This window comes from Ruditapes philippinarum, unplaced genomic scaffold, assembly GCF_026571515.1.
Source record: "Ruditapes philippinarum isolate M1 unplaced genomic scaffold, ASM2657151v2 ctg457_1_1_1_1, whole genome shotgun sequence".
NCBI lineage: Eukaryota > Metazoa > Mollusca > Bivalvia > Venerida > Veneridae > Ruditapes > Ruditapes philippinarum.
Window position 1 is genome coordinate 30,861 of NW_026854735.1, and position 27,274 is coordinate 58,134.

A 27,274-nucleotide genomic window follows, 5' to 3' on the forward strand; every position below is an offset into this window, starting at 1 on the left:
TAATCTCCTAGTTGGAACGTAAATGATTCCATTATAAAAATCAATGACAATCCCTAAAAATTCTAAAACATGAACAGGTTCCCAAATAGATTTAGTTGTGTTGGGAATAAAACCGGATAAAAGTAAATCAGCTTTTATCTGACTACCTATATTTTAGTACTATCCGCTGTTTTTGCACAGCCATATCCATCGTCAAGAAACATCAATACGGACTTACCTTCGGCGCGCCATTTTGAAATTAAAGGCCTTGTTATTTTCGTAAATATATAACATGCACTAGAGAGTCCAAACGGTAAAACTAAGAAATTTTAAAATGACTGAGAACCATCTTTTGCAGTCCATAAAAACCCAAGATATTTTGTATGTGGCCTTTATATCTAAATCAAATGATAAGCTGACGTTAGATCGAACTTTATCATACTATATCCCTTAACTAAAAAGGATAATGCTGTTTTAATATCTTCAAATTTAACCGATTGTTTCCAAATATGAGAATTAACATTTCTTAAATCTAAAATAAGTCGTTTTTTGTTCGAATTTTATACAGATACCGTTAATGGATGGACAATATAAGGTTGATTGCTACATTTTTAATAAGGTATCTGTCTAGCAAATCTGAAATAGCCTCCATTACAAAATCTGATTCTTACAAAGAAGATTTATTATTTTTACAATAAGTTTTCGGAGGCATTGAAAACAATGGAATTTTGTATCCATTTTTGATAACATCTAAAATAAACTCAGAAAAACCAATTTCCTGCCAAAAACATAAATTTTCTCTTAATCTCCCTTTAACTATAATATGTTTTTGTCCCTGTTCATATTCATAATAGTCATGAGTAAATCTATCGTAGTCAAATAAATACTCATCTTTTAACAAACTGCCACCATGTTCACTCTGATTTCCCCCATACTGAACGCCAACTGAACCACTTGACTTCTGCACACTGGGACAATACCTTCTGATCTGACCGCTGTCTCCGCAGGCAAAACAGGGGCTTCCGTAGCCAAATGAGTTGCTGAAACCGTTCAAACCGCTGCTGGTAGTGCCTAAACTTCCGTTGAAACCACGAAAAAGGCCTTGCCCGCCAGAAGGTCAAAAGTTTAAGCCTGAAAATGACGTACTGCTCCCATTAAACCGGCTGCTACCAGGACGATTAGCGCTAGACCGCGACTTACTAGAATCCCTTTTTTTCATAAGGGCACGACTCTCAGCTTTGATGATTTAACTTTCATCATCAGAATCGCTGGCAATCGGATTGCTTTCATATTGCTTGACCGTTTCCCAGCCACAGCTAGAAGAATCCGCTAATCTTATAAGTTTGTTTTGTCGTTTAAGTTTTTTCTGAAGATCTTCACAGAGTTCTTTCGAATAATCAATTTATTGTTGTATATATTTATTGTTATTCAACGCCCAAATAACTTGCGTAACAATGTCATTCAAATCTTCTTTAAATTCAAATTGTACCTTATTCCTGTGTACTTCCAAACAATGTCTTTCGCCTTTTTGAGTTTCTTTACTTCACAGGAAACGAATTCAGAACTGCCCTGGACTTCCTCTCTCAAATTTTGCACTTCATTTCTCTGCTGCCTAATTTGTCCATTAAATCTTTCAAGGTTAAATTTCTATCATTCTGTTCATGAGGTCCATCCATTTCAAAAATAAGTAATATACATGTACGTGTATTGAATTATAATTTTCTGTCCGCTCAGTTACGCCTCGCGAAGCTGAATGATCAAATTCAATATAACTCTTCTATACTGCGCTAAATCATCTATCCGCGATTACACACAAGGGAAAATAGTTTTCATATAATTCGTAAACTCAAACTCAGAAAACTATATTTTCCTTCAGTAAGAAACAGGATTACTAGTTTCTCTCGTCGACCACTTTGATAGCATCGAACAATAAGAGCTAAATTCTGTCCCTTTCTCATGCGTGTAGACGTAAGTCGTTGCTGTTATACTTTGTTTAAAATGATGAATGCACACGTTACATCTATCGAAACAACAAAAAAGTTTAAAGTTTTAAATGATTACAAACATTTTGCACACGTTAATTTAACACTTAATACGGCCCTTGTCCAGTAATGATCTACTAACCAACATGCATCTCAGATTTGAGACATATATATATTTCAGTAGTAGCAAAGGATGTATACTCAAATACGCCTTTGTCCTGTGTGTCTGCCAGCCCGCATAGCTCAATCGGTTAGATCGCGAGACTTGTAATCTGGACATTGTGGGTTCGATTCCCGGGCTGGCCAACTAAAATTACTAATCAGTCTTTCAGATGAGACTTAAAATCGAGGTCCCGTGTATGGGTGCTTAAACACTTGGCACGCTGAAGAACCAGGAGAAGCTTCTGGAATTGGGGCATCTTTCTGTATCTGTAATTGCACTATCCTCCAAAATCTAAAATGACTAATACTCTTCTGGAGGACTCGCCCATATTGGCAACCGGTGACGAGTATAAATAAACGCAAATACACACACAGGATGTATACTCGCTTCTCTCTTGCCCTCGGTACGTGTACGTCGTTGAGAAGACACAGGACATCGGCAGAAGATTTGAAGACTGGGGACGGCGCAAAAGATCGGGATTTGTACTGCGGACCAGCTGCCGATGTCCTGACTAAAGCCAAGGGGAGTGGCCCTACAAAGTAGGCTTAGACTCGACGAGGATGAAGTGCTAGGGTGCATGAGCCCCTAGCACGGATAGTCGGCTTGAACCCCAGACCTTTTGCTGGCACCAACAACCCTTGTAAAGGCTACCGCCGTACAGTGACCTACTTATGGCTCAAAATTCAAATATTTTGCTAATAATTCGTGAAAATTGCATGGAGGTAAATTATTTTACTTTGTGCTTCAAAATTAACTCTTTAAGGGCATGACTGGTGACATATCCGGGGTCCATAGTCGGCAGCGAAAGCTGCATTTTGTGCCCTTACGGGCGGACGGACCCTCATTAAGAATAGACTAGAAGAAGAAGAATCTCTCTCTCTCCCTCTCTCTCCCTCTCTCTCTCTCTCTCTCTCTCTCTCTCTCTCTCTATCTTATGCATGACATATCACAGATGTCAAAAACTGTTATTGTTTGGTTACGGTATGAAATAATGCGAGAAAGTAAATTTTAGAGTAATTTAATGTTGTATATATTTTCTTCAGAAATACATGTATGTTTTTCCTCTCATCACACTAAATATTAATACATTCTTTTATATTGTATGTGCAGGTTAAGATACATATTGTCCCGGTTTTACTGTATATCTGTTTTCTTCCATAGCTGATTTTCCAGTTCTTTTTTTAGCACTTCACTTATTGACTGCGTTGCTTTTATAATAAAATGTTTATATACATAGTTTACACAAAAAGAGAACATGTATACTTGTTTTCAGTACGGCCTTCTGTTTTAACAATACTAATGAGAAAAGAAGAAAAATAGCAATCATAAAGAAACAAAGGAAAGTACTTGCAGATCTATACAAAATTTGAAATCTTTTTGTACAAACAAAATTCGAATGTAAAGGTTATATACATTTGTATTTTCATTCTTTCATCCGACTGACACTCATATTAATCATAGTAATTATAGATAAACTCGTAATGATAAAAAAATGATGATATCAAAATTTACAACAGCTTTAAATGGTAAATTTTCATCATAGATCTAATTGTAAAAATATAAAATGATTTTACAGCTGATTTTGAAAGACTGTAAAGTCATCCATTGTTTGATAGTAATAGTTGACTTGTTTCAGACAACAATACTGAAGAAATAATAAGTATGAGGTATACTTTTCAGAACAAGATCCTTATGAGCGATTAATCATGCACAAAATGTAATTCATTGTGAGGGAAACTAAAAATTTAACTCATATACAACGGTGCCAGATTGTTTAAAGACTGACTTATACACCATAACTGCTGTGTGGTATTTAACCGAAAAATTGAATTTCAGCCATTTAAGTTTATTAAAAAAGATCTAATTTAACTCTATAGAATGCAAATCTGTTTTAAAAGAACGTTACTGTTTTCAAATATTTATCAACGTTGTGTATACAATATTCACGAAGAACTAAAATTAAGTTAGTCAAAAATATCTTAAACTAAAAATACAATAAAATGAATTTTTTCAGGGTATCTACAATCAAGAAGTGAACATTCTACGCTATTACACTTTGAAATGAGTAATAGTTCAAGTTGAAAAGCGATAAATAATATGTTTTACACGTTAGGATTATCCACATCCCTTTATATCAATATTGATGGCAAACATTATGATTCGAGCTATTACTTTGTTTCTATTAAAGGCACAGTATGCCTCGAAAATCCAATTTTTTTAATTCTTTGAGACATGCATTAAATAATGTTTTAATAACGGATTAAGGACATATTAAATGTTTAACAACTGATGAACATGTGTCGTAATAGTAGCAGAATGTAAACAAAGTAGTATTTTGACTTCAATACACAACACTAATTCACTATAGCTTAACCAACAGCCAAAAACAACAAAAAACAACCAAGTATAGTTTCTGTTTATAGGAAATGAGTATTCTATGAAAATTGTAACAAGATACAAAAAAGTTACTTAGGCATAATGGGCCTTTAAGTGAAGTTTAAACAATTAAAAACCCACGGGCGCTCTCTACCGGTCGCTTTCTTTGTGGTTGTTAATTGTTAAGATTTATCACTGCTGTGTTGGTGCAGTACCTCTAGACGCTTGCAGAAATCATGATTACCAAGTACAAAAATAGCGGGTTTTTTCCGATTCTTACATTATTCATTCATGATTGTATATAAATCGGTGTTAAGGCAGGCTCTTATGCAGCACACCACACTAATTGAAATGGCCAGGATTTCATGGATATAGTGACTATCGTGGATTTTAATGACTGGTTGTCTTTAAAGTGCAATTTCAGCATGAAATTGTTTTTGTGACATGTAATATGATCATTGGCAAATTCGAAAACATGGTTAGAAATCACATGCTGTTAATTATAGATGTCAAGGCCGCCATTGTTTTTAAACAGCATGCTCGGTGAAAACAAGTAATTTTACAGGGGGGTACAGACTTTCAGCAATAAGGCCAAGCACCTATTTCTTTGTGATATTTTGCAACGTATAGGGAGTTGCTAAAGCAGTGACAGAGTTTCTGTAGCCCGTATATTTGCAGATATTTTTTACCGGATAGATTTTTGACTTTTACGAAATGAATTTTTTTTAACTGCCTGACTGTTGCACATGGGATGATTTCATTATAAATTTTGCAATGTTATGACATATATGTTCTTAACAAAATGTGTTTTCTTTTTCCAGGTTGTGTAGTTTGGGATCAGATTTATCAGACATATTGCTTGTAGGACATTGACGGCAGAAACTTGAATTTTAGTGTGGAGTGCTACCTAAAGACTTAGTGCAGTTCAGTTTAATCATTTGAGCGTTGTCCGGTATATATACCGGAATACGGTATTCGGTGTGATGCTCCAACACTATTTTCAGTCTCTTTCTGTGTTCAAAAGAGAAAATGCAGGTCGTGTTAGAATTAAAATTGATATATTACGATACAATAATAAGTCTGGAATCTTTTTTTTTTGTAAATAACACCCCGCAGGAAATCTTTTAACTTATCAAGATTTGGCAAATAAAGTACACCGAAAAAAAATATACCACTGGTTTCAGATACTTTCAATAAACTATAAAACATAAACATGATGAATAATTTTGAGTGATTCGAACAGATGTAAATGATTTCTAATCACTGTGCAATGTGAACTATCAATATAATGGATTTTCTCATAAACAATTAATCGCCGACTTTTATCCTGAAATACATAAAATAGTAAAATGATCTGGTCGCTTATTCAATTGATTATGGATTGACAATATATCATTATCGATTTCAGCTTATTAATTAACAGGAAAATGTGCAAAGTCTGCCTTTCTTTTACTGTCGCTGCGGACACACGTGGATAGAGGCATTCGATACATACATATTGTTATGTTGAGACCTACAATTTGGCTCAACGAATTTCACAGAGGTCATATCCCCACACAATGGCTTCTGAACTTTCTTGTCTTTTGAATATCGCTTTTTACCAGTTTTACACAATTCATTTGCATTTGTGGCTTCTTGTGTTCCAGAATTTAACCTCACGAACGGTTCCCGTATCAAAGAAGCTGGGTCTCTATTGTTAAGCTGCGGAACACCGGCGTTGTAGGATAGTTTGGGAACATTTGTTCCGTGTGTGTAAATCTGTTTGCGCGTGGCGATGACGAAATAAGAAAGCAGGATAATAAATAAAACAAGAGCACCGGCCGAACAACCAATCAAAATGTAAAATATTGCTCCTCGTTCAGTTGAAACGCCTTTATTTGTCTCCTCCGCTTCCAATGCTGCAATGAAAAATATATATACAAGTTTTAGTGCATTTTTTATATTCAGAGAACATGGAACCTTAATGAATTTTCATAAGTGTAACGACACTCACTTTTCTCCATAAATTATAAAATCACATGTTAGCAACCATATCGAAATCGGATCAATACAGAACTACAACCACATGTTAGATATTATTTTCCTCCAAAAAATAATTAATTTTTTATAGAAAAATTGCCAATTCATCCTTTACGTCTACTTTTTGTATATATTGGCGTATGAATTTAACCTTTGTCTTCATAAAAGCTACATTATATCATCCAAAGCATGCACTTCTTTCCTAAAATGTGCCAAAATATGAAGTCATTTTGGAGCACGCAAATCATCTGGCATCACCATCAGATGCAATGTCCAGCATATGTTCAACTATACAACTTAAACGCCAGTCTTATCTATGCAAAAAGACTGTGTTTCTTTTGAGAGATAGAGGCGCTGCTGCACACTATAGAAACCATCTTGAACTTGGAATCAGTCCACATTTATTTGCCGTTCGTTGACCAAATAAGGAAGTAAATCCGCATAAAAGAGCACCTGTATTTAATGCCAGATATAAATGAAAAATTGAATGATAGAGATGGAAAAAGGACATTTTCTGACAGAATTCATTTCATATAGCTGGTAAATGCCAACTTTGGTTCAGTTTTTATGTGACTAAGTATTTTTGAGTGTTTTTGTTTCTACATAACAGAATTAACATGGTTCCGGCAGATTACTGAAAACTGCCATACTATGTATCTTTGTATATCGAACTGAATTGCTGTGCAAAAATGCCGCATGACCACTAGTTTGCTATAGCTGGAATTATTTATCTTGGATGATACTATAAGCATAGACGACTTTGATTTACTTGGAGCGTTATTAGAATTGCTACAGGGATAAGTGTTTATAAGGAACATATAGTGAAATTAAGTGTGGTCTGAAGCCAAATGGAGCTCTTTGAATTGGGAAAATGAAAATTTAACGCTGTCGTATACAGCCTTGCTAGGTAATTGTTATTGACAATAGTATCATAAGCAAATTAAATAATGTGTTCCGTTTGGGCCAGTGCGTTTCTCTGAGAACGGAAAGCTCGAAATATGACAGTACGATGGTGACAGTACGATGGTGACAGTGTCTCCATCGTACTGTCTTACTGTCACCATCACACTGCCGTACTGTCACCATCACACTACCGTACTGTCACTATCACACTACCGCTACTGTCACTATCACACTGTCTTACTGTCACCATCACACTACCGTACTGTGTCACCATCACACTACCGCACTGTCACCCATCACACTGCCGAACTGTCACCATCACACTGCCGTTTACTGTCACCATCACACTGCCGTCCTGTCACCATCACACTACCGTACTGTCACCATCACACTGCCGTACTGTCACCATCACACTACCGTACTGTCACCATCACACTGCCGTACTGTCACCATCACACTACCGTACTGTCACCATCACACTACCGTACTGTCACCATCACACTACCGTACTGTCACTATCACACTGCTGTACTGTCACCATCACACTGCCGTACTGTCACCATCACACTGCCGTACTGTCACCATCACACTACCGTACTGTCACCATCACACTGCCGTACTGTCACCATCACACTACCGTACTGTCACCATCACACTACCGTACTGTCACCATCACACTACCGTACTGTCACTATCACACTGCTGTACTGTCACCATCACACTACCGTACTGTCACCATCACACTGCCGTACTGTCACCATCACACTACCGTACTGTCACCATCACACTGCTGTACTGTCACCATCACACTGCCGTACTGTCACCATCACACTACCGTACTGTCACTATCACACTACCGTACTGTCACTATCACACTGCTGTACTGTCACTATCACACTGCTGTATTGTCACCATCACCAACATGTTGACCATGCACAAACATTCACTCAACATGGCTTCCGTACTTAGAACTTATACCGGCGTTTTATAAAAAAAATCTTTACTCTGTCATAGATCAACTATTAAGGAAATCGAAAGTTAACAGAATCAAAATGTATCTACTACATAACTAAGAGCTTTATGATAAAAATGTACACCTGTGTCTTCATAATTTGTAATTTGTAACAGATAGGCCTAATATTGACTTATTTGTAAAATATAGTATTATTTTTATCAACTTCAATTTCAAACTACGCTCATCAATACAAGAATTTACGTGTATGTTAGGCCATTGTTAAAATGAGACTTGATGACACGGTCAACGTGATGTTTTTATTTAATTATGCACATGTCTAACAGGAAAGCGAAAAGATGGTGACAGTACGACAGTACGATGGTGACAATATGACTGTACGATGGTGACAGTACGAAAATACGATGGTGACAATACGACAGTACGATGTGACCGTACAACAGAACGACATTACGATGATGGCAGTACGACAGTACGATAGTGACATTACGACAGTACGACCGACTGTCACTATCGTGCTGTCGTGCTCCGCCATCGTCATGTAGTATTGTCACCATCGTACTGTCGCACTGTCACCATTGTACTGTCATGTTTCGCGCTTTTCGTTCCAGAGAAAAACGCGCTGACCCTAACGGAACACCGAAGTTCCACGTACGTGGTCAGCTGGTCTTCAGGATGATCTCAGACAGGGTTCTTCTTATTAAACACAACATCTGATAGGTTTCTTGAGACTGTTATCAAATACTTAATAATTTGACTCATTAATCCTCTCCTCCTCCCCAACAATTGGTGTTTGTTTAATATGATTTCAGTATGTTTTTAAAGAACAAATATCATTATTTTTCATGACTGACAACAAACTGACTTAACAAAGAAAGAAACAAACAAAAAGATAAGATGTTCTTACTTGTTAAATGTATCTCAGAATTAAAAACAACAACAAAAAACGACAACAAAAAACAACAAAAAATATGTCATATCAATTCGTAAAAAACAGACAGTCAGACGGATAGACAGATAGGCGTACAGGGAGACAAACAGACAGTAAATGATAGACTTGAATACTGACAAAGACAGTTATTTGTTGCAGGACTTGAACAAAATTTCTAAGCCTTATATCGTGTCATTTTGTTTATAATTATACAGTATATCTATTATCATGAGATTTATTATCACCTTAATCCGCGTATTAACATATGCAGACGCACGCTTGGGCCATTAATTATTTATTATCCTCCTCCAATACTGAAGAATAAAACATTTTAACAAAGTAAGTTATAATTATGTATATATAAGAGATGAGAAGTAAATAAAAATACATATCATCGATTAAATTATAGTATACAATACATAATTCAAGATATTTACGGTGACACGGAGGTGACATGTGTGTGTTTTTATTTATCTCGTGCGCACGAGATACTATGTCGTGGCCACGAGTCACTAAGTCGTGGGAACGAGATACTTAAGTCGTGACTACGCTTTACTTAGTCGTGGCCACGAAATAATTTATTCGTGGGCACGAGATACTATGTCGTGGCCACGAGTTACTAAGTCGTGCGCACGAGATAATTAAGTGGTGCGCTTAATCATCGCCCGCGTCTCCGCTTTCTTAAAAGCTTAGATCAAGTTGGAATTTCTTGAAATATATTGATTATTCTGTAGACATGCAGATTAAATCGCCAAAATAGTGCAATTTGACGTATACAGCTCCCTTTGTCTGGAGCTATGTTGAAAATGTAACAAGTTGTCGACTCTCGAGAGAGCTATATTTATTGAGAGCTATATGCGGCGTTACAAGGCAGGGAGTCCCAGTCCATCAAGTTTTGGAGCACTATTCAGAAAAATGCACTATATAAAGACCATTGAGGAGTTTTATACGGCAACAACTATACGAATAGTACATCCCTTGGTGCTGTCTATTCGAAAGGTTGACTATAGTAAATGTCAAGGCGCTGACTGCTGCTGATTGACAAAACCTAGAGAAAATGTACTATACCTAATGTTACAGTATACTTGCTCGACATCTCGTGTATTTTTGCTTTTAGATATTCTGAAATAAAAAAATATACCACTTTTGAAAACATTGTGAATGAAGAATATTATGAAAATCACCACCGACAACACGTGTCTGTGATGTGCTGATCATGTTAAACTGTTTCTACCAATATTAAATCGTTAAAATGGAAGAATGTTGTTTTGAAAATTTGAAAATGCATGAAGCATTGTAGTGAAATCATGCAAACTATTATATTGTCAACAAATCTACAAATATATATAAATTATGTCTATATTTCAAAAGAAAAAAGGCTACAAAATACATGTTAATTTCTTGTATACTTTTAGATTTTTAACGACTTTTTACATATTTACCTTTTTGTTCGCCGTGAATAGCTGTTATATTGAAACCTTTGAGTTCCCATATGTTATCTGAGACAAAGCGTATTGTTATTCGGGATGTATTTGATATGTACGGCAGAGGTGCAACTTCTCCGCAATATCTTACAGGATGATATACTGCATCGCTTGAGCTGTAAGTATAGTATATCTATGGAACGCCTGGACTGTCTTATGTTAAGAATGAATGGGTGGAAATCCTAATGTGCTCAGTTATTGAAGTGCTATGTTGTGTGCTGACTGTATTTTATTCAGTCAAGTCAATGTATTGTCGGGTGCATAAGTCGTTATGTTCAGTTCTTTAAACCAACAGGCATGTGGTAACACAATTATGTTGAGTTAAAAAGATATGTTGTAGGGTGTTACAGTTATTATGTTCGGTTATAATAATATGCCAATTGGTGCTCTTCTCATTATGTTCAACCATGAAAATAAACAGTTGAGTGGTACTATCATTTTCTTTGGCTGAGGCAGTGTATTATTGGGTGATACTTTTTTTATTTTCAGTTGCAATGACATGCTGTTGGGTGCTTTATTTCTTCTGTTCAGTCGTGAAATAGAACTGTTAAATGGTACAATCATTATCTAAAATGGTACTATCATTATCTTGTGTGCTGATTATATCTTCTTCAGTCAAGTCAATGTGTTGTTCGTGCAAATGTCGTTATGTTTCAGTGTTTTTTGGTACTATCATTATGTTCAGTTCAGATGATAAACTGTTCGGTGCAGAGGTCATTATGTTCAATAGTGAACACAAAACTGTTATGTGATACCACAATTATGTTGGGTTCATTCGGATATTTTCGGGCAACAAGATGGGAGCGACTAATTTCCATAGGCCATGTCGAGGCTAATGACCACTAAAATTGCCAAAACAATTTTCTTCCCTGTAAATATTATCGGGGCTTAAGATCGTTATTTTCATAAATTGGACTTTGAAATACCCAATGGGTATTTTATTTAGTTAATTCATGACTATACTATACTGTTACAGTCAAAAATGGTACAGTATATATAACGTAAAAGATGGGTAAGGGGTAGCCTGTTTAAAGTAACACATGACCACCGTAAATATAACTTAAAATTTATCTTTTTGGTAACCTATAAGAGTCACAAATGGAACACACAGCAACGAAATTTAAAATATAAAACATCATATACAAGTAAGGGAACCCTATTTGAGTCACACATGGCCACAGTATATGGAGCATATAAGTAAGGGTAGGCCTATTAAAGTCACATATGGCCACAGGCATATACAACTTTAAATATATGTGTTGGTAACCCATTTGAGTCACACATAACCACAATAAATGGAACATAATATTTAAGTAAGGGAAACCTATTGAGTCACACATGGCCACAGTATATATGGAACATTTTAAATATATTAAGTAATGTAGCGCAAATAAGTCACACATACCCACATTAATGAAAGAACATTCTATATAAGTAACGGTAACCTAATTGAGTCACACTAGGCCAAAATATATGGAACATTATGTTTAAGTAAGGGAAATCTATTTTGAGTCACACATGATTAAAGTATATGCAACATTATATATAAGTAAGGGTAGCCTAATAAAATTAGACTCAAATACATTTTCCCTGACTTCATAACCTCAGATCCCCTTACAAAATTCCATTTTATTTTGTTCCGCCCATTGTTTTTCTCGTTTAGGGCAAAAAGCATTCTTTTACATGGGGACCTTACGCCGCTTTTCGTGGAATGGCACAACTGTGTCACATTGAAGTTCCATGATAACCGCCGTTATGAACACATCATCTTCGGATGTTTTCTAAATTCAAAATTTCACTATTTTCGTGTTAAAATGTTGAATTCTGCTTAAGCCGGTGCTAGGGGGCGTGCACGGTAACTTGCACTTTCCAGTACAGTCCATGAACAGGGCTCAATCAAACCGAGTCTGCAACATTTTCAATTTTTTGCAGTGTTGTGCTTTCTTTAGAGATTCTGTTTTTCCTATTTTAAACATTATGTCTACTAATAAATTGTGGCCATGTGTGACTCAGGTTTCACTTACTTATATAGAATTTTCTTTATATTTGGCCATGTTTGACTTTACTAGCTACCCTTACTTATATATAATGTTCCATTTACTGTGGTCATGTTGTGTCTCAAAATGGGGTTCCATACTTACATTTAACGTTTCCATATACTGTGGCCATGTGTGACTCAAATAGGTTTACCTTACTTGTTATATTATGTTTCATATTTTAAATTTCGTTTGATGTGTCCACTTGTAAGTCTAAAAAAGTTACCAACACATATATTTCAAGTTTTATTTACGGCGGTCATATCAGACTTGAACAGGACTACCCTTACCCATATTTTAAGTTTTTATATACTGTGTCCATTTATGATTGTAACAGTATAGTATAGTCATAAATTAACTTGATAAAATACCCATCCGGTATTAAATATTCCATTAAAAAAACTGTCCAATTTATGGAAATAACGTTTTTAACCTCCCGATGGTATTTACGGGGAAGAAAAATTGTTTTTTGGCAATTTAGTGGTCATTAGCCTCGACGTGACCTATGGAAATTAGTTGCTCCCCGCCCGCCATCTTGTTTGACGCGAAGATATCCGAATGAACCCAACATAATTGTATGGACCACTCAGGCGCATTGTCAAATGACTTGTGCACCGAACAGTATATCATCTGAAACTAAAAAATAATGACTTCTGCACCGAACAGTACATCATCTGAACTGAACATTTAATGACGGTATCACACAACAGTTTGTGTTCGCAACTGAACATAATGACCTCTGCACCGAACAGTATATCATCTGAACTGAAACATAATGACTTCTGCACCGAACAATTTATCATCTGAACTGAACATAATGACGGTATCACACACAACAGTTTGTGTTCACTACTGAACATTATGACCTCTGCACGGAACAGTACATCATCTGAACTGAACATAAATAACGTATCACACAACAGTTTGTGTTCACTACTGAACATAATGACCTCTGCACCGAAACAGTATATCATCTGAACTGAACATAATAACGGTATCACACAATAGTTTGTGTTCACTACTGAACATAATGACCTCTGCCACCGAACAGTACATCATCTGAACTGAACATAATCACCGTATCACACAACAGTTTGTGTTCACTACTGAACATTATGGACCTCTGCACCGAACAGTACATCATCTGAACTGAACATAATAACGGTATCACACAACAGTTTTGTGTTCACTACTGAACATAATGACCTCTGCACCGAACAGTATATCATCTGAACTGAACATAATGACTTCTGGCCACCGAACAATTTATCATCTGAACTGAAACATAATGACGGTAATCACACAACAGTTTGTGTTCACTACTGAAACCATTATGACCTCCCACCGAACAGTACATCATCTGAACTGAACATAATAACGGTATCACACAACAGTTTGTGTTCATTACTGAACAAAATGACCTCTGCACCGAACAGTATTATCATCTGAACTGAACATAATAACGGTATCACACAACAGTTTGTGTTCACTACTGAACATAATGACCTCTGCACCGAACAGTACATCATCTGAACTGAACATAATCACGGTATCACACAACAGTTTGTGTTCATTACTAAACATTATGACCTCTGCACCGAACAGTACATCATTCTGAACTGAACATAATAACGGTATCACACAACAGTTTGTGTTCACTGCCTGAACATAATGACCTCTGCACCGAACAGTATATCATCTGAACTGAACCTAATGATAGTACTATTCAACAGTTCAATTTCACGACTGAACAGTCTAAATAAAGCACCCAACAGCATGTCATTGTAACTGAAAATAATAAAAAGTATCACCCAATAATACACTGCCTCAGCCAAACGAAAATGATAGTACCACTCAACTGTTTATTTTCATGGTTGAACATGATAAGAAGAGCTATTTTAACCGAACATAACAACTGTCACACCCTACAAACATATCTTTTTAACTCAACATAATTGTGTTACCACATGCTTGTTTGTTTTAAGAACTGAACAGAACGGGACTAATGCACCCGGCAATTACATTGACTTGACTGAATATAATGTAATCACCACACAACATTACACTTCAATAACTGAGCGCATTTGGATTTCCACCCAGTATATTGGGATTTTGACCAAGCATATTGTATCTCGGACTCAACAGAATGACATTTAACCATGTATATCAGTCATTCTACACATAAGACAGTCCAGGCGTTCCATATATATCAGTATATGAGTGTGTTTTTATAATGTTAAATAAATATAAGAAGAGGGCCACAGTGTACATTAATTGCTAACCTGAAAATCTGGTCTGTACTATTTTATTACCGGGATATTCATTGGAGCAGACATGTATTGGTATTAGGGGAATGAGCCGCGCGACCAATTAAATTTTGTAAATATACGTACTAATGAGTTTTAACCAGCTTAGTGTTTTAAATTATTTTTTATAAACAGTCGATTTACTAGACTGATTAAAAGTTTGCCCATTTACCAAAGTAAATAAGTTACGATTCATTTGAAATACTGCAATCCTATTGGACAAAAATAATTTCAAACAATATATTGCTGTAAAATTTAGTTAAATTCCTACACCAGGTGGAGTAGATGTGACTCGCCATTATTTAAACAGCCACGAACTGTTTACATTTTTGTTTCAAAGAATGTTAATTCTAAGAATTTATCTAAATATATCATACGTACATAGGGTCATATTCCTGTATCTGCAGATAATCGTGTTGACAGTTGATGGACTTCTCTATTGACATGTAGTGGAACACGAGTGCCCAATGACCGGAAGTTGCCACTAGGCTCCATGTTTGATCAGCGTTCTTTTTGTACTTCCGTTTAAGAATATTCATTTGAGGCTGTATGGCGTCACCATTTTTAACATCAACTTTACAATAAGCCCCACCTAAAACACAGGAAGAGATAAGTGGTTAGTTTAATTTAACGCTAATTACCAATATACTTATTCCGGAACTAAGAATATTGTTTTTTTTTGTTTCCCAGCTAATCGGGGGGGGGGGGGGTAAACAAACTTCTACAGTGACAACTTCAAAAATAAACTTGTACCACAAGCTCTTAGTGTCCAACTTTATTTGTCATCCAATTACAACGCTGTATTTCTTAAAAATTATGTGCGTTAATTTTCATACTTTATCGAATTCCGTTCATAGTCGACTTCTATTTTTTCGAAGTACTTCATAGAACGACATAGTGACGTAATAAAGTGAGTGATTTTGAGGCCAAATAAAGTTTGACACTAAATATGTTAGTATTCATCCGTAGCTGTTCTACAGAAATTAGAAACATTTTCCTGTCGCTATCGCTCCCGTCGAAGTTTCTAATTTCTGTAGAACAGCGCGGATGAACACTAACATGTTCAAGTTTTCCTAGTATTTTAAATTTTCGGGCTTTAATGTGCTTTGATAACAGAAATACTTTACTTAATCTAGCAATGTTTGCTATAGCAATAATGCTGAAATTTCATTAAGTCATCTTCCTTATTTGTTTGTGAAATTTGCTGTTCATAACACTGATGCCCATATAAAATAAAACTTGAATGAAAAACTTGATTACAATGGGTTACATTAAAATAGCGGCGCCCAACTAGAAATGTGATACACTGATAGGTTTAGAAATCTTTATATTTTTTAATTGTTTTTTTTTATATTATTATTATTGATTTCCTTTTGAATCTATAGCCGGAGAAGCTAAAGCTTCGTGGTCCCGGCTTCCCTTTATTAAAAAAAATGTATAGTTTATAGAAAAGAACAGAACAGATTTAATTATTCAATATGACTTGAACATATCAGTTCCTCGTCATTACACAAATATAATAAACATAATTAAACATCGAGCAGATAATAAGGACTCGGCAAAAATAAAGCATAGATACGTGTACATGTTAATGATAATAGTTTAATGTTCAAAGTTAAAAACACTTTAACCCGTTAATGACTACAAAGTACAGACAAACTTCCTTGTTATTATTGCGTCTCGCTTTAATAGAAGTATAACATTTGTTATTAGTTATTTATACGGCTCTTCTCGCTAATAACATTGTAATGACATACAAGTAATAACTAGGGTAATAACCAAATCCTAATTAATCAGGATAACGGTCACTGTATTATAACTAGTAACTGTAATATATCAACCGCAAATTGCATCATTAAAACACCGGACATAGCATCTAAAATAGTCATCTTTGTAGCAAAGCCATCATGACTGGAATGTCATCATAACAATTACGGAACCAGAATTTACACAGCCAGTTACGATGATGCGTACGCAGAAAACGGAGGCATCAAGTCGCCGGATAGAATCAAAGGGCTGCAAGCTCTGTGGTATTTTATCTAAATCGTACTGTATATCTGTATGTATTTTCCTGTATAAGTTTATTTTTATATACTATAATTCATCTTACAGGGCACCGAGATGCAGCGACTACGTTTAGATTTTTTACTAGAACAGTTTGAGTTTGATACATACGGAATTTTGGATGACTAGAGTTGCATCAAAAATCATTTATGTTCATTTTTTATGACAAATCCTTGCATATCGTGGCTACATCCTTAAAAAAGACACTTAAAAAATGCCTGGACTGGGATTTGAACCTCTCATACCCTAAACGAGCGCGTTACCCCTGCACCACCGGGAAGTTACACGAAGAAAGCCTGAATAAAATCAAATAATTCTAAATTTAGAATTTCCATTTCGGGGTTTGTAATACTTATTATTTCGAGGTATTTTGTTCACGATAAAACTGTTGTTTAACACTGATGTAAATAATTTAGCGGAAATCTTCTCGCCAAAACAGTCCGACATGTATATAATTATTCCATTACTCGACAGTCAGATTTATTTGTGTACTACGACGTACGCTGGTAATCGACATCGCTAAAAATAGCATTTTCGTTGATTTAAATGATATTCATCCGCGTAATTTGTGGTTGTGCATTTATTGACAATTCTATAAGCCAACGCTACTTTTAAACTTTGAATGCGTTGTAAATTGTTGGATACTTGTAACAAAATAAAAATATTTCTTTCTTTTACATCGCTAGTTTTAAGCTGTTTTGAGAACTACTTGTTGTTAGGTTTGTCGTGAAATTCTGTGCCAGAGATTGAATGTCAGCATTGTATTTTATCTGCGATCAGAAAATACAAAAATGATTATATTATCATAAATATAGAGGAACAATACGTTGAGTAACTGTTTTTACAATAAAACATATTTGAAGCAAACTTGCTTAGCAATATTGTCAAGAAACTGCTCTCATTATTAAATAAGCAAGTATTATTTGGCAATATTGGCCTGAGAATTTCTGATCAATGCTACATCTGCAAATGCAACAATTAATTAATTAAAGAAATAAAATGAAACACGGAATTTAAAAATCTATCATGTTAAACTTTGACCTCTAAGTGTGACCTTGACCTTGGAGGTGCAGGTGTTGTGCATGACATATTGTCTTATTATTGTAACTATTTGTGCAAAGTATTTTTAAAATCCCTTGATCTATGAAAAAGTTATGGACTGGACACAAAATATGCCCTATAACAGACTATGTAATTTTTTTACCTCTAAGTGTGACTTTGACCTTAGAGGTAGGGGTGCAGGTGTTGTACTTGACATGTCGTCTTCTTATTGTGACTATTTGTGCCAAGTTATTTCAAAATCCCTTGAACTAGATCGGACACAAAATATACCCTATAACAGCCTTTGTTAATTTTTAACCTCTAAGTGTGACCTTGACCTTGGAGGTAGGGATGCAGGTATTGCACATGACACATCGACTTATTATAGTGACTATGTGTGCCAAGTTTTTCCAAAATCCTTTGATCTATGAAAAAGTTATGGACCGGACACAAAATAAACCCTATAACAGACTATGTTAATCTTTGACCTCCAAGTGTGACCTTGACCTTGGAGGTAGGTGACCGGTTGTTGCGCATGACACATCGTCTCATTATTGTTAACAATTGTGACAAATATTTACAAAATCCATAAAAAGATAAGAAAGTTATGGACCGGACAGGACATATACCCTCAAATAGACAATATTGACATTGAATGAGCAAGTGCGACCTTGATCCTAGAGGTAGGGGTCTGGTTGTTGCGCATTATAACAAACATTTGTGCCTATTAATTTGAAATTCCTTTGATAAATGACCAAGTTATGGACCGGACACGAAAATTTGACGGACGGACGGCCGGACGTGCCATTAATTGGGGTTTATGTGCTTTTTCTTTGATCTTTATGTGGCATTTTCCCCCATAAACCAGTAAAATTACCACATAAACCAGTCAGTTTATGGGACCCTCTTTTTTAAACTAAAATTATGAACGGAATGAAGCTCATAGGCATTGGATATTCGCCAGGACAGACGGAGCCTATTTCTATATCCCCCTTTTTTCTTCGAAAAAGCGGGGGACAATTAGGCGCTACCGTTGATAAGATACGAATGAATGTGTGTTCAACCTAACATCGAAGTGTTCCTAAAGACGGCGGCGATACATGTAGCTAAGTGATAGATCTCAAAAAGAGTTTCATCTGTTATTACACACCCTAAAATCACAAATATGCATGATAGTTGGAATTTCTGATTATGTCATCTCTATAGCTGTCGAACAAATAATAACCCGAAACATACTTAAAAGAAGAAAAACATATTTCTTATAAACAAAAGTAAGGTCTTAAGAAAATCTTAAGTTTAAATTACGTAGCTCTAAAAGTACAGAAGCAGAAAAAGAGAAAATATCAATATGAACTGTATTCAATTTAATATCTAAATAAAAAAAACATTACGAACTATGTTGTAATCATGTATCGTCTTATTTTAAACAGGCATATAAAATATATAAGAGGAGGGGGGTTGTTAATATACTCCTCCGTACCTTACAGAATACTATGTTGAGATAGATACATAGTTTTTGTTTGTTTTAAAAATGGACAATTGGCGACTTAATCATAAGCAATGACAATGATAACATATATTACTTGTAATTTTAATATATCCCGTGAAATAGAAGCTCAGCTGATATCAAAATTTATGTTTAATATCATTGTTTTGTTTTTGTCTATAACGTGGAATATATTTGTAAAATAATTTCTAAAGAAAACCGTAGTACAGTAGATATATCAAAATAGTAAGATAAATATAAATATTCTTCATCACATTCTATTTCATCGCATTCAAGTACATATAAATATGAAAACTAAGCGCTACCGATAATTATGTGTTTGATAATATAAATTGAACTGTATATGAAGAGATGCACTTGAACAATATCCTAGATTGTGATCATAAGTAGACACCTACTTTTTCTGTTCATTATCATCAACTTCATCTTGTATCAAGTGAGTGACTCATGTATAAATGATATTTAAAATGTAGGAGCGTCTGTTAAAAAAGTTATAGGTCAAACTCTAAATGAAATACATGAACTAAGTAGTTCAATCTGAGTAAAATCAGCTCTTAATAACACTCCGATTTTTACGGAATGCCGTTAGGGCCATCGCCTATGAATGTGTTGATCTAAAGCGCGATAGTCGATAGTACGATGGTGAAAACGCGAAATCACGAAACTACGATGGTGAAAACGCGAAAGCACGATGATGAAAACGCGATAGTACGATGATGAAATCGCGACAGTACGATACTACGATGATGAAAACGCGATAAACTATCGTGTTTTCACCATCGTACTGTCGCGTTTTCACCATCGTAGTTTCGTGATTTCGCGTTTTCATCATCGTACTGTCGAGTATCGCGTTTCAGATCAAACCATGCATAGGCGATGGCCCTAACGGCATTCCGGAATGCCGTTAGGGCCATCGCCTATGAATGTGTAATCTGAAACGCGATAGTCGATAGTACGATGGTGAAAACACGAAATCACGAAACTACGATGGTGAAAACGCGATAGTGCGATGATGAAATCACGACAGTACGATGGTGAAAACGCGATAGTACGATGATGAAAACACGACAGTACGATGATGAAAACGCGATAGTACGATGGTGAAAACGCGATAGTACGATGGTGAAAACGCGATAGTACGATGATGAAAACACGACAGTACGATGATGAAAACGCGAAATCACGAAACTACGATGGTGAAAAACGCGACAGTAACGATGGTGAAAACACGATAGTTTATCGCGCTTTCATCATGCGTAGTATCGTACTGTCGCGTTTTCATCATCGTACTTTCGCGTTTTCATCATCGTGCTTTCGCATTTTCACCATCGTAGTTTCGTGATTTCGCGTTTTCACCATCGTACTATCGACTATCGCGTTTCAGATCAACACATTCATAGGCAATGGCCCTAACGGCATTCCGTAGATTTTAGATGTGAACGTGACCAAGTACGAAATATTTCACGGTGGGCCAGACCACAGCCAAATATGAACTTGTGGTTTCCGTAACTATTATTTACCCCTAAAAAACAAATTTCTTTTTTAAAAAATTGACATCCTATATGTTAAAAAGCGATTCAAACTACTCATTTACAAACACTCATTAATTGTTAATACTTTCACGCGGTATTTTAATACTTATTCTAAAACGTAATTTTAAATAACACGTTTTGAATTAGCAGGTTTTAAAATACTTCTAAATTTATAAAAAGGCGAAAAGATAATAACGGTCGTCATCAGATCTACATAAAAGTAATAAGCAGATCTGAACACAATTGTTCATGTATATGGTCACACTTTTTTTGTGATTTTTTTTAACTCTTAGCCTATTCATATAATAAAACAATTATTAACTAGTGAGCCATTGAATATGATGTGATATTCACCGGCAGAAAGTAATATTGACCTCGGCAATCGTCTCGGTCAATGTGTCATCTGCCGGTGAATATCACATCATATTCAATGACACACTAGTCAATAATTGTATAATATTAGGGGTCCAGCACTCAAGTGCATTACGTACATGTGTATGCATTTGCTAACATCAGAGAAACGATCGCAAACATCAGAGGAACGCTCGCATTTTGGGGTCATAAATATTTATTCAATAAAAATGATTTTTAGTGATATTTTAAAGTAAGTGGGCAGGGGACCTAAAATGATCAATTTTGTAGTTCAATGTGGTTCCAAATATTTCAAAATATGTTACACATGTAGATAATCAGTTGCACAGCATTATTCAAGGATATATGACGTACATAGAAGAAAATAGTAGAATGCATGCATCTTCCTAAAAGAAATGACTGACAGCAATTTATATTTACCCCCACCCAACAAAAATCACATTTAATCTAATATATATAATTGTAGCGTTTGCGTTTGATTAAAATCCAGATCGTTATATCATAGGATCTGGTGACTACCAATTCTTCTTTCTAATTTATTTACAGTCCTTATTGTTTCTAAAAAACAATACATAAACGGTTTAAACTAATTTTCAAAAGTAATTAAAGAAAACAAGTTTTTCCTTTTCTATTTTAATAGTTTTGTCTAGCCACATTTGCTGTTTGGTCCAAGGATGACTCATTTCAATAAATAAATGACAAAGTTAGGAAAATATAAACAAGTTTAATCATTTGACGGTCAAGGTCATTTAAAGATCATGGTCATATCTAAATCATTGAACATGTCCGTACAACCAAAATTGGATAATTTGACCTGACGATGAAGTTAATGCATTGATTAATTACCAAGTTAAAGTTAGCAGTGAAAATTCAATAATTTGACATTCAAACTCAAAATGTCATTTATGAGTCAATGTCATTTTGAGTTTGATATACAAAAAGAGAATTTCATTCATTGACCTTGACGGTCAAGGTCAATTAAAAGTCAGTCATATCAAAATATTTGGTAGCATGAGTTTGATATACCCGAAAATGTTTTGTATCTTAATAGGAAGTTAATACATTCAGTAATTACAAAGTTATAGCCAGCTAAAGCAAAAATATGAAAATGTCAATAATTTTACCTTCAAGGTCAAATGTCATTTATGAGTCAAGGTAAGGTCTATCATAAAATAGTGTTGTGTTCTATACAGACTTCAAAATGTATATGCTGAACTTAGAAGATAAACTACAAGAATTTAAAACATGTTTATAAGAGTGGTATCACCGTAAATTTAATTAACATTGATGGGAAAAGCCAGTTATTATTTGACATTTGCTTTACCAAAACTAATTTATCCGAAAAAATACCTGACCATACTGTAAAAGATATAGCAACAACTGGGAACCATGCACGTGTTGCGGGAGAACACTTCCGATTCAGGAATTACCTTCTACATGTAGAATTTTTCTTAAAATAATGGCACATTGGACTTATTGCCACTCGTGGAGGATAAAACCATTTAAAAGTATGTAAAATTCAGTTGTTTGCATGTGTGTTCGACCCGTTTGATCTCTTTGTTGATGTATTTCAAGCTTAAATACCAGGCTACAATGTACATGTCATGACGGTCTCATCTTTCGGACCTGTGTGATTTCTTACTTTCGGGCTTTACTGCGGTAATTTACGTGTAAATAAGGATAGAAAAATATATATTGCATTGATTACATGTGAAAATCCGACGATATTACCACCCGGTGGAAAATTTTGACACTGAGAACGGACATACCCATAATTTTCGTACTCGGATGTTGCATACCTTGTCTATAACAATATAACAGTAAAAAATGTTTTTCTTTTTATTTGTTTTTAATACATGGATATTTTATTGCATAAATAACAAAGTGAACACACATTTTAGGTCAAAAAAATGCCTCCCAAAGAGCCTTAAAGAAAACATTTAAAGATTTTATAGACGTATGTATAATTTATCTGCCAAATAAGTAAATATTTCTGATTCTTTATAAAAATCCCCGAAAACGTCCTTAATGCAGATCAAAAATATGTCAGTACTCAGTATTTAAGCAGACATAATAATTTTGAAACCCAAAGTGCCTTGATATGAAGATTGTGGTGCATTTCTCCATTCTAACACAAATTGCGTTTGACCCTAATGTGCACTGTGAAGTTTACAGCAGTTTTAGTTGTACCCCAAAGTGCGGTGTACAAATGTAATATAGTTTCTGGTAGGATTTGAGCTAGAAACAGCGAGGGCAGCTGTTCCGTTGTAAACTACTATAACAAATCGGCATGAATCTGAAGGCGTGCGGTTTTAAATATTTAGTGTATAAAGGTTATGTCTATAACATTACAGTGTTATAAAATTATAAAGCAGGAAGCTTTGGGGATATTTTTACATGGAACATTAAGCGCAAACAAATTGGCGCAATCATTACTAACAATTATCTCTTATTGTAATTCTAGTAGTATTAACGGAATGTACAAAATGTCAATTCGGAAATTGCCATGAAAACTCTGTAGACATGAGAAAATATCCGCTTATGTTTCAAATATGACGCTAATCAAATAACAAACTTTGCCTAGCGCTGAAAGATAAAAATAACAATTGTTATATATACAAGCGTAATGATTATGCTATTTGTATGTCATAAAAACAATTCCGTGAACGGAATCAACTTCTTAGTCGCTATCATTGTTTCGTGCTGACTAACTTGGTTTCTTGACACAGTTTATAATACATAATGAGTTTAATCATCGGTTGTTTATTTCAACATTTCAATGTATTCTAGGTTCCTGGTAATGTTTTTTAAGCAAAATGTCTAAACCAATGAAAGTGCGAACATGATATGCGTAGTAATGCACGAGGAAAAATGATTATATGAAGGGGGTTACAGTAGGGGAAAGTAAATTTTACTATCTTCAAGTATCAAATAAAATGTTTGGCATATGGTATATTACAGTAAACTATCTCCAAGCATTAAATAAAATTATGTATATTTCTTATATAGTGTGAAACACTGTGGACATTGAATTTTGATGTACTCAAGTATTTATTTCACATTATACGATTTTCTTAAAAAAATCTCATATACAATTTATTCACGATCATCTACACAACACTAAAAATGATTAATACTATTGTTACAGCAAATACAAGTATTACAAAAATATAAAATCGAACAGTAACATGCGCGTGAAACATATGGACAACTTAATACTAATTTTGTTTAAAAAAATATACTTTTATTTTCGTGTGCAACATTTCACACTGTAATGTAGTATAACACATGAGAACTGATATTTTGGCTTTTGACTTGTACATGTTTTTTTCTCTTTTCAAAGAAACACATTTAATAGAAAAAGTGATCAAAAGTCAACAGAGGTAAGTTTTTTTTGTGTTCTTGTTGTATTGAATGCCTTTACGAACAGCAATTGTACATATAGATCTGATTACAAGTTATTTTGTTAGTCTTATTTTTCACCAGTCATAATAAAAACATTTACATACTTACCAAAACATATAAGAACATCAATGAAGCAACACAACAATACTAGGTACAATCCTTTTTTCATTGTTAAATTATTGTCCATGTTTATTTCACTATGTTCATCGTTTGTTTGGAAATACGCTAGTGTCCGACAATGCGCTCAGTTATTGAGTGTCGCAATTATATACAATATTCCTTACTGTATATGAAGAGGTTTAAACTTATGACACATAAGTAAAGTTCATTTTGTAAAACCTTCCTACTTCTGCTTATAAATGAGCGTATCATAACACAGAAACAGCTTTTATATATTGTTTATAAGTGAGTTTGTTCTTTTCTCTAAATATCATGACTGTTTGGCATTTTGTTTAACAAGATTTTAGAACATTTGCACTGAATTTGGTTAAAAGCTGTGTAATTACAGTAAGGCCAAATTTATTTTATAAAAAGTTTTATGTTTTAATGCAGCTCGTTTAACGAGTAATTAGCATAAGTATAACAACAAGTTATGATGTAAATGTGTCAGGGTGTATACTTGCAGGTCTGTAAATGTCTCAATTAAGATAGGATTAAAGTTGTCGTCATTAATTTTGATATTCTAACATGCCTCGTGATTATACCACTATACACAAACATGACAAAGAAAAAATGACCCCTGCCCCCAAAGTCTCCCCCCAACCCCCAACAAAACAACAGCAATAAGTACCTTTGAAAACAGATACTTGGCGGAAGAAAAACTGGTTAACGTGCAAATGCTAGTTCTTAGTTTTCCATGCGCAGTCATATAGAAATGTTAGCATAGCTTTCATAACAATGACATAATTTCTTGTTGAAAAATGGAACACTTTAAAGATCCTGTAACACATTTTTTATGGCTTTATATCATAAATATGATGCTCAAATTAAGATTTATCAATAATGTAAGTTCCATAAAGCATTATTTATAAAGATATTACCGAATTTAACATTTCATGTAAATAGGGAGGTAATTAGAAATTTATTTTCTATAGAGTCTATGTCAAATTTTTCAATAAGAAATGAATGCTAGTATATTTTAATGATTATATATTATGTGCACAAATATTTGCAGTACATATTTTACATATTCTCCGATGTTTGAAAATTGTTTTAGAAGCATAATAATTATATACATATATAAAATTTCACTTAAGTGTGGTTACAACCTCAATTACAACATACAGGATCTTTAAGATGTATGTGTTTCTAAAGAATCATGTCGTGTTTCGGTAAATGAAATCAATTTATAACATATACATCTATTTTTATAAATACTTGATTAATATGCAAAAATATTTAAAAATTATAAACATTTTATCAATTAAACACATCAATAATCATATAATATTTTAGACACTTATTGAACATCATAAACTAAGGGTATCTAATAAGTTCGTTATTTTGGACAAAATTTAAAACTCAGATCTTTTGTCAAATAAACTCAGTAAGCTTATAAATAAAACTGTTCAATAGAAAATGTTAAGTGATCTAAATGCAAGAAGTATTGTTAAACAGAACTTAAATATCAGAGCAATTATCTAGAAAGTTAAAGAACTATCATGTACATTGTATTTTTATACAACTATATTTCACATTTTTTTATAATGGCAAAAACTATCCTTGAAACTTTTGTTTAGACCTACCTTAGAATGACGAGAACTAAACTTTACATTTTATTTTAGAATGGCCGATGAGATTCCCAGATTTCATTTCGTAATTTCAAAATGACCAATGAAAAATTTTCTTATACGTAAATTTTACAGGTAGTCAAACTGAAAACAGATCGGCCTTCGGCCGGAAAAAAGGTGTAACACAACTTTTTCATGGTTTTATTTCATAAATATGATGCTCAAATTAAAATTTGTCAATATTGTAAGTTCCAATAAGCATTATTTATAAAAGTTTTTTACAGCATTTAACATTTCATGTAAATAAAGGGAGGTAATTAGAAATTTATTTTCTATAAATTCTCAGAAGAAATGAATGCATATAATTTATTGATTAAATATATAATATGCAAAAATATTTGCAGTACACATTTTACGTATTCTTCGATGTTTGAAAATTGTTTTATTTTCATTATTATATACATATATAAT

General features: G+C 34.3%; 1 protein-coding gene across 1 annotated transcript; it reads right to left on the minus strand.

The window, feature by feature from the left end:
• Positions 1 to 5,669: 5,669 nt before the first annotated feature.
• On the minus strand, positions 5,670 to 25,424 carry LOC132740893 (uncharacterized). The gene is made up of 5 exons (XM_060728940.1): positions 25,182 to 25,424; positions 15,534 to 15,744; positions 10,769 to 10,926; positions 10,395 to 10,448; positions 5,670 to 6,398 (listed from the first exon to the last, which is right to left on the minus strand). Exons 1-5 carry the CDS (start codon positions 25,258 to 25,260, stop codon positions 5,950 to 5,952), a joined length of 951 nt encoding a protein of 316 aa, XP_060584923.1. The 5' UTR covers positions 25,261 to 25,424; the 3' UTR covers positions 5,670 to 5,949.
• Positions 25,425 to 27,274: the final 1,850 nt, after the last annotated feature.

Excerpts from the sequence above, each read along its gene's own strand:
- LOC132740893 (XM_060728940.1), bottom strand. The coding sequence starts at position 25,260 with ATGGACAATAATTTAACAATGAAAAAAGGATTGTACCTAGTATTGTTG. Across the intron at positions 15,745-25,181 it reads TGATGTTCTTATATGTTTTG|GTGGGGCTTATTGTAAAGTT; the intron begins GTAAGTATGTAA and ends CCTGTGTTTTAG. Across the intron at positions 10,449-10,768 it reads TATTCACGGCGAACAAAAAG|AATATCTAAAAGCAAAAATA; the intron begins GTAAATATGTAA and ends TTTTTATTTCAG.